General features: G+C 41.8%; 1 protein-coding gene across 14 annotated transcripts in view; it reads left to right on the top strand.

The window, feature by feature from the left end:
- Positions 1 to 23,798, top strand: part of nav2a (neuron navigator 2a) — a 118,041-nt gene that overhangs the window by 90,098 nt on the left and 4,145 nt on the right. For 7 of the 14 annotated variants that reach the window (XM_039794502.1, XM_039794501.1, XM_039794512.1 and 4 more), the window contains 23 exons: positions 1,360 to 1,637; positions 2,610 to 2,675; positions 3,430 to 3,474; positions 4,021 to 4,181; positions 4,659 to 4,841; positions 8,595 to 8,647; positions 11,692 to 11,715; positions 12,129 to 12,203; positions 15,227 to 15,310; positions 15,423 to 15,546; positions 16,164 to 16,336; positions 16,497 to 16,517; positions 16,784 to 16,822; positions 17,367 to 17,375; positions 18,776 to 18,948; positions 19,593 to 19,746; positions 20,155 to 20,335; positions 20,731 to 20,831; positions 20,929 to 21,024; positions 21,255 to 21,432; positions 22,167 to 22,402; positions 23,112 to 23,263; positions 23,613 to 23,684. In XM_039794502.1, coding sequence (XP_039650436.1) covers positions 1,360 to 1,637; positions 2,610 to 2,675; positions 3,430 to 3,474; positions 4,021 to 4,181; positions 4,659 to 4,841; positions 8,595 to 8,647; positions 11,692 to 11,715; positions 12,129 to 12,203; positions 15,227 to 15,310; positions 15,423 to 15,546; positions 16,164 to 16,336; positions 16,497 to 16,517; positions 16,784 to 16,822; positions 17,367 to 17,375; positions 18,776 to 18,948; positions 19,593 to 19,746; positions 20,155 to 20,335; positions 20,731 to 20,831; positions 20,929 to 21,024; positions 21,255 to 21,432; positions 22,167 to 22,402; positions 23,112 to 23,263; positions 23,613 to 23,684 — 2,678 coding nt within the window. The remainder of the gene's footprint in view (positions 1 to 1,359; positions 1,638 to 2,609; positions 2,676 to 3,429; positions 3,475 to 4,020; positions 4,182 to 4,658; positions 4,842 to 8,594; positions 8,648 to 11,691; positions 11,716 to 12,128; positions 12,204 to 15,226; positions 15,311 to 15,422; positions 15,547 to 16,163; positions 16,337 to 16,496; positions 16,518 to 16,783; positions 16,823 to 17,366; positions 17,376 to 18,775; positions 18,949 to 19,592; positions 19,747 to 20,154; positions 20,336 to 20,730; positions 20,832 to 20,928; positions 21,025 to 21,254; positions 21,433 to 22,166; positions 22,403 to 23,111; positions 23,264 to 23,612; positions 23,685 to 23,798) is intronic. The other 7 variants (XM_039794513.1, XM_039794505.1, XM_039794507.1 and 4 more) reach the window with 5 other exon arrangements.

Genomic DNA, 23,798 nt, shown 5'->3' with positions numbered 1-23,798 from the left:
TTTTCAGCCAAAATGATACTATACACTGTTTGCTCTGCACAAATCCCAAAAGTTATAGACGAGCTGATGAACATAGGGGAGCATTCAGCAGCTAAAGAGCCAGATATTTCTCTCAGGAGTCAGTAGAGACAAAAACCTTAAAGATCTTAAAGAGAGAGACTGAATATTGGGCTTACAGAAACACAACTCCAATGAATTATAATCCGTAATTGCTGGATGTGTAAATAAGAAACTGTTTGCCAACAATAACCGTTTTCCAACAACTGTTTAGCAACAAGTTCACTATATCAACTTAAAAGGTTATATGTCAATGGTGTGTTCACAACTTGTTTTCCTTGTACGCTACGTGGCTAAAAGAGTTGTTGCAGGTTTAACTTCATGGAGCGCTATCATCCGGTCAACAGAATTTGTCTAATACTTTGATTTAAAAAAAACTATGGCATTCCCATCAGCTTCAGCTTGACTTTGTCTTTAATGCTAATTAGCATGTGTTAGCAGACCAAGCTTAGAGAATAACCACTGTAAACATTATCTGCTAAACATCAGCATGTTAGCATTGTCATTGTGAGCATGTTAGCATGCTGATGTTAGCCTTACAGAGCCTTATCACATATGTCACACTTTATGTGTATGTTACTGTGTTTCTCTACAGAACTGCCTGACTTTAATCATGCACAATATTATCAATAGTGTCATATTTCTTATCATTTAACTTTATAACTACTGTTATTTTCACACTTTAGCTATGAGGTTTGTGGTCACCTGTCAAACCAGAGGATTAAGTTTGGGTATAAGATTAAAACTGATTGTCATTTTGAGTTTAGAGAAGATGTAGGTATTGAAGGTGTTTGTGAGCTAACGACAAGGCTTTGGCGGGGACACGAGGATGATTTTGTTCACACCTGAGTAATACCACAAACCTGTTTTTTCTTGAACTACTTATGAGTTTTTCATTGAAAATTACAGATGGGAAGTGTAGGTACTTGTTTGACTCACTGTAGGCTACGTATTGCAGCAGAGCAGCAAAGTGTGAGCATGCTCAGTCATGAACTCACTCACCGTCACCTTTTCACATGATTCATAAGACTTCATCAGACTGTGTCCCAGTCATATAGTGACTCACGGGCATTGTTTTTAAGTCATTTCTTTACAAACAGTAAGCATAGGTTCAAAAGTTTAAATAGTCAGTTGTCTCATAGCAAATAGACCATCAAATAAAAGTGAAAATGCATCAGAAAAAAACCCAGAGCAAAGCAGCAAATGTAAGATGATTTAATGAAGATTAAAAGACTAATTGTTTCAGCACTAGAAGACACAGACTTTTTAAAAACCAATAACGTCCTCTGCGCTCCTCCACAGGCCTCCAGTCCCGGTTCAGTCTACTCCTCCACCGGCCCCTCCAACAGCCTGACGTGGGGCACCACCTTCAGCAGCTCCTCCGCCCAGAGCAGAGAGAGCACGCTGGGCGGGCATGGCGGGACAGGCAGCAGCATGGGATACCCCTCCGTCAGCAGCATGCACACCAGCAGCGAGTCCATCGACATGAGCCTGGGCAGCGCTGGCCATGGGACGCACAGGGAGGACACCCTGTCTGCTCTGGGCCGCGCCGGCAGCGTCAAGACCGGCATGTCTGAAAGGTTAGAAACACCGAAAAGTGGGGGATTATTGGGAGTCCCTTCTTTCTTTTTTCTTTTTTTTCTTTTTTTTTAAGTGAAGCAGTTTCAAAATTCTGGAAAGAAAAACAAAAATCGGAAAGATTGAATGCTCTATTTGTTCTTTTAGATGTCATATATTGTTTTTTAATACTTCTAATTCATTGCATTTCAGAGGTAAATATTACTAGTTATTTTGCAGGTTAGTTTTACATACAAAACATACGATAGTTTAAAAAAAGTCCTTTTAAAGATTAAATAATCCGACAGTTTATAAAAGTAGTTCAAATGAGCTTCACCTCAACCAGCTGAAACATTAAAATGTTGCTTACACTTTAACGCATCTGTAATAATAATCCCCTAGAAAAATGAGTGTATAATATAAAGCTTTGAAAGGGGTCATTCTGCATAATGAGTCATTTTTACTTTATATACTTAATTAAGTACATTTTGCTACTTATACTGGATATTTCTTTACTTTTTGATATTGATCCCGTCACTTAAGGATATAAATACTTCATCGCTGGCGACATTAAAATCCTGCTCAGTTCTGACATTACTGTCATTCCTTTTAAAGAATCCAGAATCAAAATGATGTACAAAGCGTCCGCCGTGGCGAGGTGTCGCTCCTTGTTTGTCGTTCTGTCATCCGCTCGAGCAGATAAACGAAATCCTGTGGCGTCCTCAGTCTACTACGCAGTAATTGTGGTCATTGTAGCGGATTCCACCCTGACAGGTTGACTGCGTAATGTGACAGGAATTCCTCAGAGGGAACTTAATAGCATCTGCAGTCGAAAGCTTTGAGGCCATGACATCACCCTCCGTCCTCACTGTGTTTTCTTATTAACTTCATTGGTGAAGTATTTCGCAGTTGACCTGTTCTGAAGGATTCACTTTATTCTCTAAAACTTTCTTTCTCTGTGTCTGTTGTGCGTTTTCCTTCCTGTCCTCCATCAGTCCCCTCTCCTCCCCCTCCGCTAGTCCCATATTCAGCCGAAACACGCTACCTCGGAAGCAGGACAGGTAAATGTACCTGTGTGCAGCTGTGGAGGTTCCTACTAAACCACCGCCTGCTGCCACACAGAGAGCATCACATAGAACCACGGAGAGAAGCTGTGCGGTAGCTCGTTGTATTTTATGGATTTTGTGCGTAGGTGTGTCGCTCTGTGTGGTAGTTTGTGGTTATTTGTAGGACCTCTAGCTCCTGTATGAATGGGATTTATGAGCCAGTGTAAATGTGCGGTTGTCTGTGTGGATGTTGGCAGCTTCACTGTTTTTGTTTGGCGGTCTGTGCTCACATGCTGCCACCTTGTGGTAGAGTTTGTATGTGCATTTACCCAATAGCATGGGCATAGAATGTTTACCATTGATTTTCCACTGCAAAAATCTCAAAGAATGTTTTACCATTTCCCTAAAAGTCTTATTTTCTGCAAAGAATTGAAATATTCAGCCAGTACAATGAATCAATTGAAACTGTTTTAAGAATGTTCTGTAATCTAGTGTTTCTTTATTCCAGTGTAGCCTTAGTCTGCTTTATTTCTTGTGAAAAGTTCAGTTTTTCCAGTTGTCTTAAGAAAAGAGAGAGCGATGGAGCTAAAATCCAATATTACATGGCAAGATCAAGATTTATTTGCAGTGTTTAAGTTAGGATGTACTAGTGACGATAAGAACAATATATTTACAGGTTAAAAATAGCATTAGGTAGTCTTTAAGAGATGCAGCTACTTGTTTCCTTGCCTCCTTTGCTTTCCTCCTCTGAAGTGTTTCTCTCCTACAGCGGGCCACACTGTGGTAGAAACACTCTGCCTAAGAAAGGACTCAGGTACTAACTGCACTTCCTGCTGGACTATTGCGCCGTTACACACTGCTTCACCAAATTGTCTACTGTCTTTCTTTTATTTCTGAGTCTACATTCACTCTTAGGGGCTTGTGCTCACGCTTAAAAAAAGAAAGAAGCTTTTGACGTTTCTGTTTGGCACTTGGCACATGTGTTGTGTTGTGCTTCTGTGATGAGGCATGTCGCTTTGTCGTGGTAAAGAGCTGTCACTGTGTTGTGCTGTAGCGGGCCTGATTTTGGGGTTCAAATTTCTTTGGCTTCTTTTCTGCTTTTTTCCTCCAGTCTATGTTGCTCACAGCTGAGAATCAGTCTATGTTCACGCTGTTGTAATTTGTTGTTTCGGAGTCTGATTCATCCTGTTAGATCCCGGCTACTAATCTGGCTGCTTAAGAGAAAGAAATCCACCTCACTGATTGTAAAAAGTCAGAAAAATCTGAATCACCTTGTCCTGTAAAAACACAGAATCCACACTGCACCTGTTCTGTTTCGTGTCCTCACATCCACTTAAATCTTTTCTTTGACTTCCTGTAGGTATGGCCCGTCCGCACAGCTGCGAAGCCACGAGGAGGCCCGTGATTGGCTGCGCTCCCACTCCACCAGCGGGCTGCAGGAATCAGTCGGTAACTCCCCGTTCTCCCCCAGCTCCAGCCTCACCTCCCCCTCGGGCACTCGCTTCAACTTCGGACAGCTCGGTATGCAACCACACACACACACACACACACTCTCACACACACACACAAGCTGTTGACAACTAGGAGGTTGCCGTTTTTAGGTGAGAGAAACTCAACCTGATTTAGCATCTATTTGATACACATGGCTCAAGTCATATACTGAATATTATCAGTGGATTGACAGAAAATGTGTCGATTAATCATTCAAGACATATACTGTATGAAGCAAAAATGCTAAACATTCTCTGGATTCAGCCTCTCAAATGAGACAAGTTGTTGCTTTTCTCTGTTTCACATCATTGTAAACTGAATATCTTTGGGTCTGGGGCTTGTGGTGGACAAAACCAAAAGAACAATCTGATGGTGTTACCTTGGACTGGGAAATTATAATTGCCATTTTCACAGTTTTTGCTGACCAAACAATAGATCCCCAAAATATGTCAACGATGAAAAGAAATCCTCACTTGACTTATATCATGTCATATGTCATTTTCACAGCATCCAGCCCGACCTCGGCAGCTCAGATCAACCTCGCCGGTATGCGCAACAACAGCCTGACCAATCAGGACGGCTCCTATGAGCCGTGCAGCGACAACCGGCTGAGAAACTCCTGCATGTCGCTTGACGAGAAGACTCGCACCATGAGCCGATCGGGCTCCTTCAGGGACGGCTTTGAGGAAGGTAAGAGGAGACGAGAGAAAGATGGATGAATATTCATTGACTCTGTGTGAGTCCTGGTCTTCCAATCTTTGGTGTAATCTGTAATTACAGTGTAATCCTTTTCCAAAACCTGCGTTCCCCCCGTCTCTCTATGACTCTGAAGCCTCCCATTCCTCATTCCACATCCCCGTGCCAAAAGAATTATTTTTCTATTTGTTTAGAGAACATTAGAAAGGATTACAACCGCACCTCTAAGAAAAGCCCTTCATCCCCTTAGAAATCCATAATCAGCTTTGGTGCTGCTTTGTTTTTTTCATAAGCTTGTGTATTGGGAAAAGTACCCAGCCGTGCTTTTTCCCAGCAGCAGGCAGACTCCCCGCTCGGGTGAGGTTGCTCTGCTGCTCAATCCTCCGAGCTATGGAAACAGAGCGCTTTGAATTAGAGGAACAAACTGAGACTGGGAGTAGAGTAAGGCGTAGTATCGTGATGAAATTGGAAAAAAACTGCCCTAAACACTTAAATAATGTTAAATAGCCGTAGTTGGTCGTGAACTTGCATTTCAGCAAACTGCAATATAAAAAATAAATGCTAATGCAACGCAAACCCGTAACCACAAATTAATGCAGCCAAAAGACATTTGCTATTAAAATGCTCACGGCTTAATTTTTCAAGGTCAGAAAAACTGTGTAATCAACAGGTAAATCCAAAACGTTTACGCTCCTTCTTTCAAGGTTGTATAAAGGCATTCTGGGAAATGTAGTTAATGGGTAACTGTCTGAAAAACCTCACAGATCACAATCACAGACTGACAGTGTAGAAATATCCAAAGATGAGAGATGGGCTAAGAGTTGGAGAGCAAATCCAGTGACACTGAAACTGGTTTTGTAAATGCACCCCGGGGGAATCAGCTGTGAGTTTTCTTTCAAGTGCTCATATTATGCTTTTTGGCTTTTTCCCTGTCCTTTATTGTGTTATATATCTTTTTTGTGCATGTTGTAGGTTTACAAAGTGAAAAAGCCCAAAGTCCACCCCAAAGGGACTTACCATCTCCAACAGAAAACACTGTTCACAAACTGCTCCAAACAGCTCTATTGTAGTCCAGCCTTTACTTCAGAGACAGACGTGGTCACTTTGTAACACACGTTATAATGCTCGCCTAGCTGCTAGCATGGCACTCCCTCATACTCTGCTTCTGACTGGCTAGTAGTCCTTATCTAGGTACTGTGCATGTGCGACTCCCAACAAAGATGGAATAGAAGTGCGATAAACCATGTAAACCTATTCTGGTATAACCTCTAAATACAATCATGAACCTGAAAATGAGCATAATATGAGCACTTCAATAAATCTGGTAAATCTTGACTTCAACTTCAAAACTTAGTTTTCTTTACCAGATTCTGAAAAAAACATCCTTTCAGAATCAGGATGTAGTATGTATATATAGGGCAGGTGTATCACATGACTGATTTCACAGTACAATCAAAATAAACATTCAGACTGCTAAAAGACTTTACTCATAAAAACACCCTTCAACATCAATATGTCCACATTGTAAGAACCAGCAAATGCAAACTACAGAAAAACAGAGTGATACCACAAACGAGACCAGTTGCTTCCCGTCAGACGAAGCGATACGTGTTTAGATGATTCACCACCTCTTTTAACTGCTGAACTACTCCAACAGATAACTGTAAGATGATGCAGGATTTTGCAACTACATGACCTTTATGACACAACGTTTATTTGGAAACTGATTTACATAAGTTTTTTTCCATCATTAAATCCAGAAGCAAAGACCAGTGACAGCCCACTGAGCACTGTTTGTCTAATCATGTATATGAAGGTTCATTTTCTTGTCTAAGAGAAGGAGACAGCTATCAATCATCTATCATACAGCCGACTTTAAAAGACATTTTTCTCAAGCAAATGCATGTTGAGCATTTCCCGACATTGTGACGCTACTATACAAATGCACAGGTAGCACACACCAAATTTGCACATGCACAATTACACAGGCACAAACTTATAATTATTGCGCCCTGTCTTCCCTTTCAGAGGAGGAGATAATTACAGGGATCAAAGTGAGAAGCATGAGAGAGACGCGATAACATACAAGAAACCATTACTCTCTCGGTCTTTGTTTGGGTGTTGGATCGCAGTGTGTAGGTCTGCAAGGACATGCGGTTTGTGTGTACATGTATATGTTGCTGAGGTGTAGAGTTACCCGGCCGTTGTTAGACTGACAGGACAAAAGTCACATCATCCACCCAACGCTTTGTCAGACCTGTCCTGTGTGAGAGCAACACCACCACTCACTGTCACTTCATCCCCTTCACCCGCACCCTCCCACACACCTTTATATATGCCTTCTTCTCCTTATATCTATAGAAACCATATTTTACAATGAAGACGTGTTTACGGGTTATGTAGTTCTCTTAGAGATAGATGCTCAAAAAGTATAAATTGAGATTAATGGTGTTTACATTCGTAATTATCCCCACCTTTCTGTTCCCATTTCTTCTTATGAGACAGTCTTGTACAATACATCATCTACGTAACCATGGATGAAAACGATCTGTACATTTTATTCAGGTCGATTTTTCTCACAAATCAACAACAATTCGCATGTTGATTTTTACTGGGTTAAAAGTCAGTTTCACAGAATGCTATAAAGAAAGTATAGAAAGTGCCGATTCTCAATGCTAACACAAACAGCGACAGATACACATGCGCCATCAATAAAAAGGTCAAAGTGGCAAAAAATGCTGAAGAGACGGAAATCTGAACATTTCTGAGGATTGTCAGTTTGTAGGAAAGAAAGAGTACAACTCTACCTGAGAGCATGTCAAGTCTTTCTATCCTGTATAAACTGGATTTAACTGAAAAGGGAAAGTAGCTAATTTCCACAAAATCAACACCAACAAATGACTCTGTCCAATGGCTGGCCAACTTGGTAGCAGTTATATAATATATCACAAGGTAACACAAGATCATATCACAATAACATACTATAGTAATTATTGTCCACCCCACATACAAAGAAATGAAAGTCGTCCCTCAGAAAAACATATAACATGTCAAACATGACTAATTCATTCATTGTTTTATCTATAAATGTATTTTCAGTCAGAAGACTAATCGTTTAATCCAGTAATTCTTGCAGTTTTTAATCCATTCAGGTCTAAAAACAAATTGATTGATGTGATTAAACCAGACATCAAATAAATATTATCCTTTTCATGTGGCTCCCAGCAGCACACCTTGCTGTCTAGACCAAATTAAGATAAAAGTGGGTCCTCGGTAAACTAATGTCTGTTTTTTTTCTTCTGTGAAGAGAATGAATGAATCTGCTGGGATCAGCCCAACCTCTCTGTGTGGTTGATGACATCACGCTGCTGATCCTTTCTGATCTGCTCCCAGGCAGGGAACAGTGCTGGCGTTGTGTCCCGGCCTCTCATGTGTGATTAGTGGATGAGTCATTAGCAGAGTAATGCTCAGGCTGTCATTAGTTACGCCAAAGTCCAACTGTAACGTGTAGGCGTTTTATTTTTATGGCCGCAGAGCTGCACCCGTTATGTTCCAGGAGGAGGCAGGAAGATGGGTCGGGGCGGGCTGGAGGAACTGGGAACACTGGGACGAACAGTGTTGGGTGGGCAGGGTTGGAGCAGAGTGGGTGGTTTGTGTGGAAGGGGGTATGTTGATAATCATGGTACTGTTGTGTGTACAGATGTACTTTCTAATCCCCACTTTTGCTTGTGGTTTTTGTCTCTTCAGTTCATGGATCATCCCTGTCTCTGGTCTCCAGCACCTCTTCCATTTACTCCACAGTGAGTACACATAACATCAACTGGAAATGGATGGTTAATCCTGATGCATATTATACCTTTAATACTGATACAGGATACAGTTTTTACATGACATTTTTTTTGGGTACATTTTTTTTTTGGGTACATTTTGCCATTACATAGTTTGTCCACTTGAGAGCACTGACACGTTTATTTTTCAACTCTGAAATGTTCCTCTCAGGACATATCTCGGTCACAACCTTTTAATAATACACATTTTAGTGATAAAATATGTTTGTCTCTCAGGGCTCTTGGTGGCACAGGGATGAGGGCACATACCATGTAACCGCATGGCCCCGGTTTGATTCTGACCGGGATCTTTGCTGCATAGCATACCCTCGTTCTCCTCATGTTTCCTGCCTCCTTCTCCACTGTAAACCGTGTAATGAAGGCAAAAACAAAAACAACAAAAGTCAAACATTAAAACAAATATATGCTCTATTTTTCAATGCGGAAAGAAAGAAAATAAAAATGATTGCATCAACTCGTATTAGAAAATCTTTGCAAAGCAGAAAGTGTACCAGTTCACTGATCACTCCACAGTTCGTGTGCCAACAAACTGTAATATTGAGTATTTGAGTTGGCAGTACGCTGTTACACATTTATCCTCTAATCCATCCAGATATTTGACTCAAACATCCCGTGAGAAAAAGGTCTCGCTGTAATCGCACAGGCAAACTTGGGACAGCCCACATGTTCACACAGTAGCCAATCAGAGCCTTGTCTTCACTGCTCCTCCCTCTGTGGGCTGGTTTACTCACCTGGGCAGGTGTAGCATAGAAACTCTCAGACAATTGAATCTTTGCTCTGCACTGGCTTGTCCTTTGAGCCGGAGAGCCACAGGTTTGAAATCAAGAGGGGGGAGGAGAGTGGAGGCAAAAATGATGGCGACGTTATCCCTGGCGGGCACCATCACATCCTGGCAACAAACGGTAGGGATGAGGAGAAGGACTGTAGAGTGCAGGAGAACTTCACTCTGCTTTTTTGTTTTGCTCTTTTGGAGTGTAAGATACAGCTGTAAGTCAAACATATAATTACCCAGAACATATAATCGCAGATACTTTATGGAGTTTCTATTTCTTTATCAGTAAAGCAGACATTTCTGACAGCATTTTCATACCTGAAAAACTAATTTAACGTTTGGGAATTCCACAACAATTTTTATTTTTTTATATTTTTCTGCTGTTAATTTTGCATTTTATTTCCAACTTTACTTTGGTCTTACCTCAGATTCCTTTTTCATTTTAGTTTATTGGTTGTGTGTAAACACTTGGTTTACACACTAACTGCCATGATGTTGATAGCTCATGGGATTGTTTTTGTTTGTGAAGTCTGGTCCCGGATTTTGCATCAGAGTGAGATCTGTGTTTTGTCTGTGTTTCCAAGACAGACAGGCTGCTCTGTCTGTGTATCTAGGATCAACTGGTTGTGTGTGTGTGTGTGTGTGTGTGTGTGTGTGTGTGTGTGTGTGTGTGTGTGTGTGTGTGTGTGTGTGTGTGTGTGTGTGTGTGTGTGTGTGTGTGTGTGTGTGTGTGTGTGTGTGTGTGTGTGATTGGCAGCTCTGTTTGGGTGGTAGGACCATGTGTGGACAGATGCCACTTTGTAAAGCATCCACTCATGGCGCAGAACACATGTGCTTTACACACTGCCTAATACATGCACAGACACATTAGGCTGTTGGAACCTGTTTTAGTGGTTGGTAGGTGGAACCACATGAAAAACCATTAATTATCAGATGTTCTGCTTCGTTGCGTCTGTCACAGAACAACAGCTGTGTTCAGGCCTTTAAAAATACTGATTGTGGATTAACAAAAAACTTTGAACAAAGAAAAAGCACCCAGAGGGCACATACCTCCACCAAGGCTTAACAATCTTCTAAATGTGTTACTTCATAATATTAGCAAATGTCAAGAAACTATAATGCATCTAATGATCAATTATCATGGGATAAATGAGCCAGATGTGTTTATACATTACAAAGCAAATGCAGAAGTTCATAGTGGAAATGTTATGAAATATAATCCTCAAATAAATCCTGTATATGCACGAGAATATGAGCACTTGCTCTTTGTCCCATGACCTCCAAGTTTAGTTTAAATAATTGTTAATTTTGGAAATGAGTTTTTGAAATATCCTGCTAATAAAACAAACAAGCAGGACCAATAACATAACATCTCTGGTGAGTGTAAGTAAGTAAGTACAGCTGAAATAATAATACTAATAAATGGATAGCATTAAAGGTATTACATTCTTTCAAAATAATCATCAAATCTATCAATCTTACCTGATAACAGCCTCTTTCAAATTATTCTGATTACACATTTTTGTAGAAAATGGAGATGACCATTGTGCTGTATTTGATACTACCATTGGATGGCGCCAAAGTAGGACATCTTTAAGTTATGCACATAAACTGACATCAGACTTTAGCTGACATCAGTCTTTTAGCTACAAATGAACCCGTTTTGAGTTCACTGTCAACTGACCTCTAACTATAAATAAGATGTAAAAAATAGCTTGCATCAGGTTAAAAGAAAAACAGTTCCAGACGCAGTGTCAGCGCCCGGTGCAGCATGTTTACATGTAAATGTGGGTGTTATATGTTTGACTGTTTTTTGTGAACAGCAGCAGCAGGTTGTGTTGTGTTCGTGCAAGCCTTTGTTTTGCCTGCTCTCACTCCGTATGTACTTGGCTACCTATCTTTTCTTACTATTGTTCTGTGGGCAGCCTATGGAGACAATGGGATTCTCTCTCTCTCTCACACACACACACACACTCACACACAGATGAGTGCAATGCCTTCAGGACGATATCTCTGCTTTCCAGACATATTACACCCAGACAATCTCCTCCACAGTTTACACAGCTCATCTCCATGGAGCTTTAAAATCAAACAGGAGTCAGGACATGTGCATGGTGCATGGTCTGCAGCTTCAACTGCTCTTCTTTTTCATTAAAGCATGTCAGAATTCAGTCAGCACGTCCTCTAATGATTTCTCTTCTTCTTCTGATGTTTGTTTTTACAGAATGAGGAGAAGTCTCAGTCGGAGGTAAGCTTCAGCCCGCCCACAGCTCCTCTATCCTGTGTTTTCTCAGCTCTTTAATTTTCTATGTACAGTGGCTGGACTTGTTGGAACATGGGGGCGTTTTCACAGTTGTATCTAGTTACACATGTAACAGTATTGTGACTGACCCTGTAACAGGCTCTTGTTCCTTTTTCGAACACCTGTGTACACCTGTACAGTACTGTATGTGCTCTTTTATGCATCGACTGACCGTGTTTCATCTCTTAACATGAACATATCAGAGCTCCAATCTGGGAGCCTCCCTCATTTGTTTTGCTACAGTTTTTCTTGTCTTTATGTGGCTGGATGCGTGTGTATGTGTGCTGTGTATGCTTTTATGGAGCAGGCATGTATGCTTTTGTCTTGCTTTTTGATGTCATGCTTTTTTGCGTCCTTAGATCCGCAAGCTGCGTCGGGAGCTGGACGCCTCCCAGGAAAAGGTTTCCGCCCTGACGACGCAGCTGAGTGCCAACGTAAGTGAGCAAGCACGTGAACACAGACACACACACACACACACACACACACACACACACACACACACACACACTCACTCACTCACTCCTTTACAAACCTCCTTCCAGTGTTTACCGTACCACAAATTTAATCACTTTTATGCTCATTAAAAACCCATTTTTCGGTTATTATCAGCAAAGGCTGTACAGCATGTAGCAAAATACAGAAAGGTAGGTGAAAAAATCACTAAAATAATGGTGTGCTTTGTCTATCAATATGTAATATGTAATTATTAGCTGTTGAAATAATAATAATAATAATAAAGAATAATTTCAGAAAAAATTGACCTGAAGCAGACTTATATTGATGTTGTTTTGCCAAAAGACAAACTTAACTGTAAAACCCCCCCCAAAAAAAAAAACAGAGGGGAAATTTGGCACTTTGTCTCTCTCAAGCACCCAAATACACACAAGTACATTTTGTGATATTCATCAAATACGGAACAGCTCCCACCGAGCACTTTACTCCCAGAAGGTGTAATTTTACATCTGGCAGAACCATCAGAAAATCTCTTAAAGCGTCTCCAGACACGATCCTTTCTGCCACCCTACCTTCTGTATTGCACAAGTCTCACCACGCTCCGCTTGTAATCTGCTGCCTGACTTGGTGCACGCTGGTGGTTTATCGGTGGATTAGAGATATGGAAGGAAGGCAGCGGTGTTAGATGACTGCAGAGAGTCAAGTCTCAGCACACTGCTGAGGGACAGTCGCAGATGTGGACTGAAGATTTACAGCTAATGACGCCTGGATACAAGAAGGCGCAGTGTGGGTGTTGAAAGACAAACACAGACAGAAAACAGAGGAGTCGGTAGTGGGGGGTCATGAGGTGGCGACGTAGACTCTTTGTCTTTTCAAATATTTGATCATCACGCCGCAGACAGATGATGAATTATCTCTACACGCCTTGAAGCCCCCGAGGCCGAGAATCTAAGAACACCCGTTGTAGCAAAAAGGCACGACTTAAATCAAACATCAGTCACAACACCTACACACTCTTCTTACACACATCATTTATATTTGTAAAATCGAATACAATAAAGTGAAGGATGTTTCACTCTTGTTTAACTGGTGCGCTTAAACCAGAAACATCTGCAGCGTTTCACTTAAAATTAAGAGTTTTGAAATCTTTCAGAGTGCTTATTTGTTGTATAAGTTCAATTACCCCTGTAATCCTTTATTTTCTTTTGACATGCGATGCCTATCGTCTTTACTGTATCTACGTACATGTTCCTTTGAATTCTGCTTGTTTTACTTGTTTGCACCCAGTCCCACCAACCCATGAAAATCAAGTTAAATCACCCGAACTGTAGTGAAAAGAGGCTTACCAGAAAATAACTTTATGTTGTCGTCAGGAGTGTCTTACCATGAATGAAGGGATCTAGCTCCAAGCAGTTTTTGGTTTGGCTTCAGTGTTGTGTTTGTTGTGTGGGAACCTGCCCAATGCTGACCTACAGGGGGATTAATCATTTATCACAGGGTGTTATTAATTTGCACTGGGTATGTCCCCGTTTTGGTACGAAGATTACTCGACTGATGTCATTTTTGGGTTTTAGCCCCAAGGTCAAAGCAGCTCTCACATTTTCTCTGATGCAGACTGTTTAGATCCATTTTCTCAGCTCAAGGTCTCTGCTGGTTATCACTCAGTTGAGATGTTTTCATTCCCTCAAACTCTTAAATAAACTCGCTCCACATTCACTAAGTCATAAGCAGTCCAGTTAGCTCTCTGCAGTTGGTATTTTTAGCTGTATAGTCAGGGAGTGAGCCTCTAGCTGACTTCATTTCCATGGCGTCCGGTGGGGGAAACAACTAAGATGTCTATTAAAGTTGGAAGGAGGTTTTGACTCCTGTCAGCGTTTGTTTGTTAGCCAAATATCTAAGAAAGTCACAGGTGAAAATGTGGCTGAAGTGTGGTGGACAGACATTACTTGGACAGCAGCTGATTAGATTCTTGGAGAATTTGCTCTTAGCCATAATTATTTTTGCGGTTTTATATTCTAGTTGGGAAATTCTGACATACTGTATAGAACTTGAAAGTGTTGGATGCACATGGTATTTTATTAGCAAGTCAAACCTGGAATATGAATGACAATTGTGAACATCTAATGAGGTTGGAGGAGGTTTAGTCTCGCATTGCCAGACCTTCTGGGTTTGGCTAGTCCACACAGCATTCCAGGATGGGAAAAAAACGTGCTCTGGTTTATTGGCCTTTTTTTAAACCAATCACAATCATCTTGGGCGGCGCTAAGAGCCCTACGGAGCAATGGGGCCTCTGCAAAATAGCCTCGGGAAGGAACTTGTTTTAGTGGAACATGTGTACGTTCAAAGGTTGCTTTAGTCATGCAACAGAAAACTCAGATTGGACAGATAAGCCGCTTTCCGAATGGAGGGATTTTTGCAGTTTCTAGAACATTACGTTCCTAGAACCCTTTTTTTTCTCGAGTTCCAACTGGACCAATTTGGGGATTATTAAGTTCCTCTGGCCGCAGTTCCTATAACTCTTTCAGCTCCTACTTCAGGGCAGGGTCTTTTCCCTTTTCCACATAGTGGTGGTTAGATGGCTGTGTTATAATAACAAAAGGTCAGTTCCTATGGCCACTTGGCCAGTGCGAATACAAATGGCAAAACTGGTTTTGGGGGAGAGTAGTTAGTAGAACTGTTTAGAAGTGGACTGTTCCTGTAACTACATTCCTGTAACCACTTGGTCGTAAAGAGGCTATAGTCTAGCTAGCTGTCTGGATTTATCCTGCAGAGATCTGAGGAGCAGTTAACCAGAGTCCTCAGAAATCCACCAGAGTTTAGAATGCCAACACAAAGAAAGAGGAAGGTGACAGACATCCGGCTGAAATGAGGGACATCCGGTGGAATTTCCGGCAGCATCTGAACAATCCCGGAAGAGAAACGTCGTTGATATAGACTAGAGGAGGTTTGAGCTCTACAGAGTTCCTGGTTTACATTTTGCACAACTTGTTTGTTTCTCCCACAGGCTCACCTGGTGGCAGCGTTTGAACAGAGTCTGGGCAACATGACCATCAGACTGAAGAGTCTCACAATGACAGCAGAGCAGAAGGTGAGATCAGCTCCCCTTGTTTTAGAACAGACTGCACTAATCCAAGTGCACATTCAAAGTCACTGCAGTGGACTTGTTGGTTTGATTATCCTTTGTAATTTCCTCTGTGTAGGACTCTGAGCTGAATGAGTTGAGGAAGACCATCGAGCTGCTGAAGAAGCAGAACGCTGTTGCTCAGGCGGCCATCAACGGAGTCATCAACACACCTGAACTCACGCCGAAAGGGGACAGGACAGGTATGGCAAACACTACACAAAGCAGGGATATTTGAAGGCCAAAGTTAAAATTTTTAGACTTTTGTGCCAACATTTGAGACCTTAAGTATAGTAATCTAAAGCAATGTAATATTCTCTGTTTTTTCACTAAATATTACTCATCAGAATAGATACAAGATGTCCTTCTGCACTCTTGTATCAAAGTGAGGGACAGGTATGTTACAAAATAGGATCCCACAATCTGTCCGAACCACAAAGCATCTTGATATTGATAAACAGACATTTTGATGTGTCGAGGATCTTCATTTATCAATAAATTGTTGGAGTTGTGAGCTCCAGGTGGTGTGTGGGACACTTTTTGTCGTGTTTTGCTCTTGTCAGAAGAGAAAAACTTCTGACACCGTAAGTAAGCAATCTCTCTTGGGGTAATGAGCGCATAAAAAGCAGGATAATGCACTCCACCTATTCAGTAATCTGGAGCCAGTTTTTTTTTTTCTGTAGTCAAAGTAGGAAAACATCTCAAGTCAGAAGTGAACAACACTGACGAGGTTGATACTTGATATTTAATAAAAGATTATATTTCAGCCTAATATTTGACAAACCCATACATGTCCTGCCTCTGCCTGTGTCTCCTATAGCTGGCAGTAACGGCGGTTCACAGCAGCAGCAGAATCAGCAGCCAGACCTGCGCATCAGGAGGCAGCACTCCTCGGACAGCGTCAGCAGCGTCGCCAGCGCAACCAGCCACTCCAGCGTGGGCTCCAACATGGACACTGACGCAAAAAACAAGAAGAAGAACAAGAAGAACTGGGTAAGATGCTGAGACTTAAAAAAAAAAAAAAAAAAAAAAGGATGCATCTAAAGATTTCAGTGTGTAATGAGTTACTAACAAGCAGCCAGCCAGGACTCATGGTGGTTTGTTTTTGTCTTTGTCTCGTTGTGCATTCTCATGTCGGGTTTCTCCCCTTTAGGCATCTTTCACTGGGGAAAAGGTGAATACACTTAGGATTTCCATAGGCCCAGTCCTGTTGAATACCAAGTAATGATTGATTTAGTGATTTTGCAGGTCAAAAAACTGGGCTAAATCTGTAGTAGTAGTCGTGTCTTAACCTGCAAAGTACCACATCAGTGTTTACTAGCTAGTGTCTAGTCCTAGTGTCAGCTCATATTTGTTTTTAACTAGTGATCATACAACAAACCATCTTACATACTTTCATTCACAACTTATAATGAACGTTTTCTTTTTTGTTGTTGAAAGGCGTTTTTGTGCACCGGAGGAAAAGTCATAGATGATGACGTATGGATCTTTTTTTTCCCCCCTCTCTGTCGTCCCGTAGACTGAAACGATGTTGTGTTGTGTGGTTGTCACTCCCTGATCCTGATGTTAACCTTTCAGGAAGAGCCGTGTGGTGCTTTGTGGTAGCACTTAAAAGATGTGAGCTTGTGTCGAGTTTCCTGCTTTAGGTCACAGTAATTATAAAGAAGGCCCCTCCTGTGTGTGTGTGTGTGTGTGGATGTGCTTCCAGCTGTCAGTTTCTGTAGATGAGACCCCACAGGAGGCTCCTCCATGCAGGTGCTCACACAGTGTATGTGATGTGGAGTGTATAGGGGCAGTGTGTGTTGGCGAGTATATAATGGATCATGAAAGACCTTGTTTCATGGTGGTTGTGATGTAGCATTAGCTTGTATCTGCCTGTAGGTAAACAATTTAATAAAAAATCAGCTTTGGTCCTGTAGGGGCCTCTAGTTTAATCTCTGTCCCTCCATAACACATTAACACACCCATATGAACATGCGCTGTTTTGTCTCTCTGTCTTCCTTTGCTTCGCTTCATGTGGCAGGTCTATGAGGTAAGAATGGTACGCTGTGTGAAATGAAAGGAAACAAAGCTGCCTAACCCCTGCACTTTTTCTAGGTTACTAACCTCTGTCCTTTTCCTCCTGTCTCTGCTGCCACCGTAGTGCCTGTCCTCTCCTCCCCAACACTGCTTCTCCCCGAAAACTGCTCTTATGACACTTGAGCCAGCTCTTGAAAGGAAAAATCCATCAGAAAACACTCTTAACACTGCCACAAACAGGCTATTAGGGATATAGCTTGTGTCTCTTGATCCATTTTGTGATGGGCTTTCGTATAAGTGGCCGAACACTATCGACGTGACATAATGTTGAGATATCTTCAATGCAGCTACAAAGATGTATGAAGACGAAAAATCCCAAACGATGTCCCTTAAAATCAAAGAGGCTTCTTTTTAACGCCGTGTAACACCAATTTTATTAATCCTACAGAGAACAAAATATTGTAGAAAAGGCACAGAGACCAATTTCTACCCCATAGTAAGATGTGTGTGTTGCAGATGTGTGAATCTGTCTTTAGAAAGTGTGTTGTCACAATAATTCTGTCTTCCTACATGAATTCAGAACAGAGGACATTTCTCAAGAGATTGTTGAAAAGCTTGTACAAGGGAATAGCTGACTAAAGTAGAAGCAGTGATAAGAGTGTAAAGTATACACGGTGGATTTCTCTTTTAAACACAATCTCTTGCTCAAACAATATGAGGACATGGGTCTTACCCAAAAGTTTACATGTATTTTGAATATGGCTCATTGTTTTTTTTTTGTTTTTTTACAAGATTTCACCAGAAATTACATAGATTTTTTTAAAAGGAGCAAAAACGAGTACAGCTTAGAAAACATTGCAGTTTTAGCAAGTTAGGAGAAAATGCACATGATGTTGCCCTTTATGCAAGTTTACAAAAATAAGAAACGTTTTAGCCACGGAGGTGGTTTGATGTGCAAATTACATTCTAAATACAGTATCTAATTTTCAGTATGAACATGCACACATCAGTCTCCCAAAAAGAACGCACTGTCACCTGCTCGCCTTGGAATTTCTCATTTAATACATTGAGAAAAAACTATTTTAATCCAGATAAACTCTGAGTTTCATTAGATTTGAATATAGAAAACTCCAGATTTAAAAAATAAAACATTAAAAACAAAAATGATGAGCCAGAAATCAGTAGTGTTACGCTCCTCACACTCAGAGTTTGATTTAGAGCTGTAGCTCAAGTGATAAGACGGTCTACCCATAATTCCCTTTCCCCCCCTGTGACTCACTTGCACTTTTTCACAGCAGTTTTCCTTCACTTTCCTTCGTCACACTCCTCCTCTCCCTCTCAGCCTTGTGTCTTTGGGAGTGTGTCCCTCGCCTGCTCACCGTCTCTCTACACTTCTCTGTTTTGTACCTGCAGCTGCGAAGCTCCTTCAAACAAGCGTTCAGCAAGAAGAAATCTCCCAAGTCGGCCTCTTCTCACTCCGACATTGAGGAGATGACGGACTCGTCGCTGCCGTCCTCCCCTAAGCTGCCCCACAACGGCACCACAGCCTCCAGCCACATGCTCAGGAACACACACTCCAGCTCGCTGTACGTAGACATCATCATCTGTATGTGTTTGCAGGATTATTGGAGCTATTCTGTACTGTAGCGTATCCTGTACAACAGGGCTTCTCAAAGTCCAGACCAAGGTCCACATCCGCACCAAACAGCAAGTCCATCTGCACCCGGCCCATGACTCGTGTTATGGATACTATACCTTATGATGTTTTTCTATTTTTGAATACATTTTCTATTCAATACATTTTAAGTGACTATGAATAAACATTAGTTATATACGTTGACCAGGAAAACCAAGCACTCAACTTAAATGTATGTTGCTTTAAAGTTATAAGTGAGTTGATGTTGTTTTGTTATTTGTGCTGGACCTCTGACCTTAAATATAAATCAGATAAGGACCTATGAGTAATACGTATGAGGACCCCTGCTATACAAAATAAATAAAAAATAAGTATTGTCTGTGTGTTTGAAATCATTCAAACAGTACAGATGGGAAAACAACCTTAAAATTCGCTTAAATCCTAATATCTCATGTAACTAAACTGTGTGTGTGTGTGTGTGTGTGTGTGTGTGTGTGTGTGTGTGTGTGTGTGTGTGTGTGTGTGTGTGTGTGTGTGTGTGTGTGTGTGTGTGTGTGTGTGTGTGTGTGTGTGTGTGTGTGTGTGTGTGTACAGATTGTCTGAGTGTTTGGACAGCGAGGCGGAGACGGTGATGCAGCTGCGCAGTGAGCTCAGGGAGAAGGAGATGAAACTGACTGATATCCGCCTGGAGGCTCTCAGCTCCGCTCATCAGCTGGACCAGCTCCGGGAGGCCATGAACCGCATGCAGGTCTGCAGACGCAACACACACACTCAAATAGAAGAATTTAGAGAACTTCACATTAAAGGGTAAATCAGCACTGAATCACATAGTGCAGAAAGTCATTGCTTCACAGCTTTCTGTGAGTTGCAACAGTTTTAATTCTCTATTATTCACTTTTGATTCCCCCTTTTAAAGCATAAATGCCCACGGCCTTAAAGTCAAGCTGATTTATTTCTCTAAAGTTGTAAATGTTCAAGGTTTGAGTTTCATTTTATTTACCCATAAAAACCAAAAAATACAGATTTCACTGGAATTTTAAAGGAGACATTTTAGCACTCAACAGACATGTAAATACTAACACCGATTGGCCTGAAGGGAGAATTCATTATAATGTTTTTTGTCAGCTTACCTAATTTTGTGTGTGTGTGTCTGCAGGTGGAGATTGGAAAGCTGAAGGTGGAGAATGACCGTCTGAAGGTGGAGAATCAGGGCAGCAGGATGGGGTCCCAGGCCTCCATCTCTTCCTCTCCTCCCTCTCACACACACAGCCATGCCCAGGGGCCGGGGCTCTCCCAGCACAGCCTCAACCTCACCACCAGCGAGTCCACCAGCCTGGGTAAGACAGAGCTGATGCCACTGGACCTACACAGTTCCTGGTAGATTTATAAGAGACACTGAATGGGCCTCGTCTCAGTGTCACCGATAACAGTTTGGGACACTCTGTATAAAATGATTGTCTTTTTTTCTACAACTACATTCTTTATAAATGGGTTAGCAGAGATTCAAAATTCTGTCACTTACACAAATTGCTGTCTCAAGACAGTGGGACCAGATGACATTAAATCTGTCAGACAGTGAAAAGTACATATACTAAATAACTTGATCACTGTCTGCTTTATGCAGTGACTTGATTTCTTAAAGGGAAAACATGAAAACACTTGACTGATTTAAGTCAGCCGTTAACATTTGCATTTTTCATGGGAAACTGACTTTGCTCTGCCCTCCTGTCAGACATGCTGCTGGACGATACCGGCGGAGAGGGAGGGATGAGGAAGGAGGGGCGACACGTAAAGATGGTCGTCAGCCTGGACAAGGAGAGCAAGTGGGGAGAGGTGAGACCTGTTTGACAAATTCATCTCCAACAGTTTTTTTTTGTTGGACCTGAAGGCTTTTTTGGTGTCTAAAACCAGTCGTGTTTTTCCATCGCAGGACGGCCGGCCTCGTCATTTTCTGATTGGGTGCATCGGTGTGAGTGGTAAAACCAAGTGGGACGTCCTTGACGGTGTGGTCCGGCGTCTTTTCAAGGTAAACATCTCAGCATCAGTGTTGTTTAAAGACAGTTTAAAAGTTGAATTTTATGTCAGGTTTTCTACTATAACACTAAATGCATACAGTTTTTTAAAACAACTATTAACTCAATCACACACTGAAATGTGCTTTTGTTCATTTAGAACCAGAAAAAGCCTTATAACTGGTATTGTCTTCAGAAACTTCACAAAAACAACCATTAAATGCCGAGACTTTGTGTCTGACAGGAGTACATCACCCATGTGGACCCGGTGAGCCAGCTGGGCCTGAGTTCCGACAGCGTGGAGGGATACAACATCGGAGAAATCCACCGGCCCAGCATCCCCGGCGCCGCCCAAACGCCCGAGCTGCTGCCCTGCGGCTACCTGGTGGGAGACAGCAACACCATCAACATCCAGCTCAAAGGTACCAACGCTGCATCTCAAGCCATCGTTAGTCTCACATTGCCAGACCTTCCTCCACAGCGCTGGGGAGGAGGGTCTGGCTAGTCCACACAGCATTTCAGGATGGGAGAAAAACGTGCTCTGGTTTATTGGCACTAAACCAAATCAATCACAATTGTCTCAGGATGTGCTAAGTGCCAGACGCAATAATAGTGCCTCTGCAAAATAGCCTCGGAAGGAACTTGTTTTGGTGGAACATGTACGTTTAAAAGCTGTTTTAGTCGTGCAACAAAAACTCAGATTGGATTTACCCTTCAGAGATCTGAGGAGCAGTTAACCCTAGTCCTCATAAATCCAACCGGAGTTTAGAATGCCAACACAGAGAAAGCAGAAGGTAACGGACATCCGGCCGAAAATAAGGAACATCTGGCGGATCTTCTGGCGGCACCGGAGCCATCCCCTAAATGAATCATTGTCGACATAGACTAAGCCATTGTTAACAAAAGAAAAATCCAGTTTAATGTAAGTTTCAATCAAACTTCAGTGCGTTAGTCCATTATTCTTATTCCTCTAAATAACTAGACCGACATAGATGCTGGAAGTCTGGTAGACTGGGAAAACCTTAATTTACACTACGCAGATGCTCGGAATTCAGTTTTTAGTCGTGCAGTTAGAGAAAATCACTTCACTTAAATATCCTGGTGTGTGTGTGTGTGTGTGTGTGTGTGTGTGCGTGTGCGTGTTGCGCGCGTCCAGGTGTGAGCAGTGAGAACGTGGACTCGCTGGTGTTCGACACTCTGATCCCGAAGCCGATGCTGCAGCGCTACGTCTCCCTGCTGAAGGAGCACAGGCGCGTCATCCTGTCAGGCCCCAGCGGTACAGGAAAGACCTACCTGGCCAATCAGCTGTCTCGACACCTGCTGCTGCTGGAGGGCCGACCCCTGACCCCAAACGCTGTCGTCACTTTCAATGTGGACCACAAGTCCAGCAAGGTAAATGCACACACGCTGTGCTTCCATGACCTATCTTAGGTTTAGTGGTTGTTAAACCCCCCCCCCCACCATTATTTTTTTTTATAAACCTTCTCTTTATTTTTTTAAGCCATACAGACTTTGGTATTTCACTGGTCTCTAGTGTTAAAAATTAATATCAGTGGACTCTTGTACAAGTTCTTAAAAGTTCTGTTGCACTGTCTGATGAATTACAAATCCAATTTTCTTACTTTAAACAATAGCCATCAAAACTATAAGCAAAAGTATCTATAAATAACCAATTACTTGGTAGGTTTTAAAAGTTGTAAAAATCACGCATAAAGCAAAAAATTAAAGTACAATTCAAAAGTTGATGAAAGTAAGAGAAAACCATTGTGACTTGAAGGGAAGGTGCAAGTTTCTATTTATACAAATGAATAAACAAATGTAAAAATGTGTGATCAGTATTGATAGTACTGTACAGTAAAATTAGGTCACCAGGTGGTTAATGTAAGACATCAGGACAATTAAGATCATCATAGCGAAGAATGTGACATGAGTCATCTAAACATTCTGGCTTATGTACAGAAAGGTTTCGTGTAGAAAACCCTGGTGCTCCAAGAACATACAAACAAATATGACTGGTTACATGATTTGTAATGCTCTCTCTCTCTCTCTCTCTCTCTCTCTCTCTCTCTCTCTCTCTCTCTCTCTCTCTCTCTCTCTGCAGGAGTTGCGTCAGTACCTGTCGGGTTTAGCCGAGCAGTGCAGCGGTGTCTCTGGGGCGGACAGCCCTCTGGTGGTCATTCTGGACAACCTGCACCACGTCAGCTCCCTGGGAGAGATCTTTAACGGCGTCTTCAACTGCAACTATAAGCACTGGTCAGTACACACCACACACACACACACACACACAAAATGTATGTTTGAATGAGTTTGGATACACGCCATACACTGCATTACTGAAAATGTGTTAAATGTGAAAAGTCGAACATCTCAACAGAATGGCTATTAACCAAAACAATGTTTCAGTTCACTCATGACTTCAAATGTTTTCAACTGAAAGTAGAGCTCTGTAAGAACGGCTTACAGGAGTTGTACCACACAAGTCAAAGCAGATTAAAACCTTCTCAACCGCTCTACTTTAAGTGTCCAGCGACTTATTAACTATGGTACGACTAAATGGACCGATGTGGAAAGAATAATAATCAGTGTCTTTCTGTCCTTTCAGCCCCTACATCATCGGCACCATGAGCCAAGCCACGTCATCGGCCCCCAACCTGCAGCTTCACCACAACTTCAGGTAAACTGCTGCCTATGTGCACCACCCACTCCTGGCGGCTGGATATTTGACATATTGAAGGATTGACATGATCTTAAAATACATTTAATTACATTTTTGTATGATACTTTAAAG

The sequence above is a fragment of the Perca fluviatilis genome, chromosome 3 (genome assembly GCF_010015445.1).
Source record: "Perca fluviatilis chromosome 3, GENO_Pfluv_1.0, whole genome shotgun sequence".
NCBI lineage: Eukaryota > Metazoa > Chordata > Actinopteri > Perciformes > Percidae > Perca > Perca fluviatilis.
This window is presented reverse-complemented; position numbering and strand designations above follow the sequence as displayed.